This window comes from Pistacia vera, unplaced genomic scaffold, assembly GCF_008641045.1.
Source record: "Pistacia vera cultivar Batoury unplaced genomic scaffold, PisVer_v2 Contig1468, whole genome shotgun sequence".
NCBI classification, from domain to species: domain Eukaryota; kingdom Viridiplantae; phylum Streptophyta; class Magnoliopsida; order Sapindales; family Anacardiaceae; genus Pistacia; species Pistacia vera.
In genome coordinates this window covers 92,524-95,512 of record NW_022195541.1, presented here as the reverse complement: position 1 = coordinate 95,512, position 2,989 = coordinate 92,524, and the positions used below count along the sequence as shown (strand labels likewise).

At 38.8% G+C, this 2,989-nt stretch overlaps 1 protein-coding gene across 1 annotated transcript; it reads left to right on the top strand.

Moving 5' to 3' along the window:
* Nucleotides 1-234: 234 nt before the first annotated feature.
* LOC116123979 (heavy metal-associated isoprenylated plant protein 6-like) lies at nucleotides 235-2,177 on the top strand. The gene is made up of 5 exons (XM_031409695.1): nucleotides 235-395; nucleotides 495-648; nucleotides 742-980; nucleotides 1,195-1,273; nucleotides 1,396-2,177. Exons 1-5 carry the CDS (start codon nucleotides 387-389, stop codon nucleotides 1,926-1,928), a joined length of 1,014 nt encoding a protein of 337 aa, XP_031265555.1. The 5' UTR covers nucleotides 235-386; the 3' UTR covers nucleotides 1,929-2,177.
* The last annotated feature ends 812 nt before the right edge of the window (nucleotides 2,178-2,989 follow it).

The window sequence follows — 2,989 nt, the reverse complement described above, 5'->3', positions numbered from 1 at the left end:
AGTAGAATTTTCTAGAGGGGTAGTATAGTGATTGTGTATGAATGGTCACGGTCAAGTCAAATTTGGATAGGCTGTCATGATGCCGTCGTTTCTAAACATCCATTAGTCCAACACGGCGGCAACACTTATTATAAGCGTAGCAGTCACATACTGAATACATCGCATTCATAATTAACATGTATCATCATCCAACATGCATACATACATACACATAAGACATACCAAACGTAATAAACAATTTTTCATTGGCCATTGAAAACGCAACGACCTGCCTTATAAATATCCGCCTCTCTCTCAATTTCTATCTTCAAAGACAATCCCCACAACCTAAAACCAAACCAAACACCACCACAAAAAGAAAATATAAAGAATTTTTCTATATTCCAATGGGCGAGGTTAGTATCTTAGTGATGCTTACTCTTTCAAGGCTTGGAGTTTCTTATTCTCTTTGGATTAGTCGGTGATTTATCTTACGTGTTTTTGTTGTTGTGCAGCAAAAGGAGGCTGCTAAAAATGACGGTGAGAAGAAGCCTGCAGCCGACGCCAGTGCGAAGAAAGATGACGGAGTTATCACCGTCGTCTTGAAGATGGAATTGCATTGTGAAGGCTGCGCTAAGAAAGTCAAACGTGCTATGAAACATTACGAAGGTAATTAATTATTAATTATTTAATTATTTGTTACGATAATGTTGTTGTATTTGATTGTTGAAGTTAATGAGATTGTTTTGTTAATTGGTTTAGGCGTTCAGTCGGTGAAGACAGACTGTGATGCTAATAAAGTCACGGTGGTCGGCAAAGTGGACCCGGCGAAAATGAAGGAGAGATTGGAGGAGAAAACGAAGAAGAAAGTCGAGCTCATTTCTCCTCAGCCAAAGAAAGACGCGGCTGCCGGTGGCGGAGATAAAAAACCGGACGAGAAGAAGGCGGAGGAGAAGAAACCGGATGAGAAGAAAGCTGAGGAAAAGAAAGCACCAAAAGAGGTAATTATTTCTTGATTTAACATGCCATTTGTCAAGTTGAGAAACTATTTTCAATAATTCAGATTTTGAATTGATTGATTTGTTTCCGAGATTTTGATTTTTGACTTCTTCGTTGATTACCCGTTAATTACGAAGCGGCCTTGGATGGTTAAATTTCACTTTCGAATATAGTATTAGTACAACTAATTTTAATTAATATTTTTGGGTCATGCAGAGCACCGTCGTTTTAAAGATCAGGTTGCACTGTGATGGTTGCATCAGTAAAATCAAGAGGATTATTAAAAAGATCAACGGTGAGTATAACACTTAAATGGTGGGATTAATTATTATTTAATATTGATTAAATATTAAGTGCGTCGGTGGCAAATTAGTAAATTAATTAACTGACGAGGATCTGACGTGGCGTAACTACCAGGGGTTGAGAATGTGACGGTGGACAATGGGAAAGATCTGGTCACGGTGAAGGGAACTATGGATGTTAAGGCGCTTGAGCCTTATCTGAAAGACAAATTGAAAAGGAACGTTGAGGTTGTTCCCGCCAAAAAGGACGACGGAGGTGAGAAGAAAGATGCCAAAGCGGACGGAGGTGAGAAGAAAGATGCCAAAGCGGCCGGAGGCGGAGAGAAGAAAGATAAAGGAGCCGCCCCAGCAGCGGCACCAGCCGCCGAAAAAGGCGGAGAAAAGAAGGAAAAAGAAGCTCCTGCTGGTGGCGGTGACGCCCCTAAGATGGAGGTGAGCAAGATGGAGTACTTCGGTTACCCTTACCCGCCACCGCCTACTTACTGGTACGACGCATCAGTGTACGGTCACCAGAGTTACCCCATGGAGCAGCAGCATCAGCAAGTGATGTACGTGAACCAGGGCTACGGGATGGAACACCATAACCCTCACATGCACGCGCCGCAGATGTTCAGTGATGAGAATCCGAACGCCTGCTCCGTCATGTGAATGAAAAGACACGACAGTCGAGAATCAAACGGTGGATGATGTGACAACATTACTAGTTAAGGCTGAAAATGTATATAACGAAATGAACTGGGAGAAGAAAGTAATTAAGTAAATACCAAAATTTAACTAGAATTTTGGAATTATTGGGGTTTAGAATGTAGTTGAGTATTATTAGACCGGTGCCGTCTGTATATGCGGTTCAAAAATGTATATGCGGTTCAGTTGGTTGATTGGTTGTTGGACGTTGTATTTTGTTTGTTCTTTTAATATGAAATATTAAAAATTTTGTGTTCTACTTTTAATATTTTTTTAAAATATTACATTGAATTGTTAATTTTCAATGGCGCGCACGAGGCCACCTGGTTGGGTGATGATTTAGTTAGTGGCGTGATTAGTGGCTATGGTGGGCATTGGATATGTGGGTCAAAACGTGAACGTGGTGGTAGTTTTAGTTGTTGACGAAGCCTTGTTCTTAAATCAATAGATAGTACTAACTGATTCAGTAGTACTAGTACTAGTACTACTTCTAATACCACTGGTAACTCCAGTTATAGTACAGGGAGTTAGGTGTAAAAACATTTAAGGGGTAAGCAAACATGTAGCTTGAACTATCATAGGAAAGTTTGAAAGTCATTATAAATGATTTCCATTCATATAATAAGTTTTAAAAAATGTACATCTAAAACATGTTTGGTTTTGAAAACAAGTATAAATATCATTTTCTTCTTTTTTGACGAAGAATTAAACGTTAATCCCATATTATTTTATATAAATAGATTAAACCCATCCATAGCATTAGACCACAAGTACATAGATATAAAATGGAGGGTCGAACATTCGACTTCGAGACTTCGAGTAGCTTCCATAAGACATATCCATGCATGCAAAGAAGTGGTCAATTTCTTTGGTGAATTAAGTTGGGTTTAGCGACCCACCACACTTTGTATTATATATAAAAGCTGCTTTAATTACTTTTTTTTTTTTTTTATAAGATTATCATCTTCAAAATGACCTTTGTAAACCACGAGCAGCTGGGGTAATGCAATCAATCAAAATCCAAA

Bases quoted from the DNA above. Each gene is read 5' to 3' on its own strand.
- LOC116123979 (XM_031409695.1), top strand. The intron at 981-1,194 runs GTAATTATTTCT...TGGGTCATGCAG, and splicing joins AAAAGAAAGCACCAAAAGAG to AGCACCGTCGTTTTAAAGAT. The intron at 1,274-1,395 runs GTGAGTATAACA...CGTAACTACCAG, and splicing joins GATTATTAAAAAGATCAACG to GGGTTGAGAATGTGACGGTG.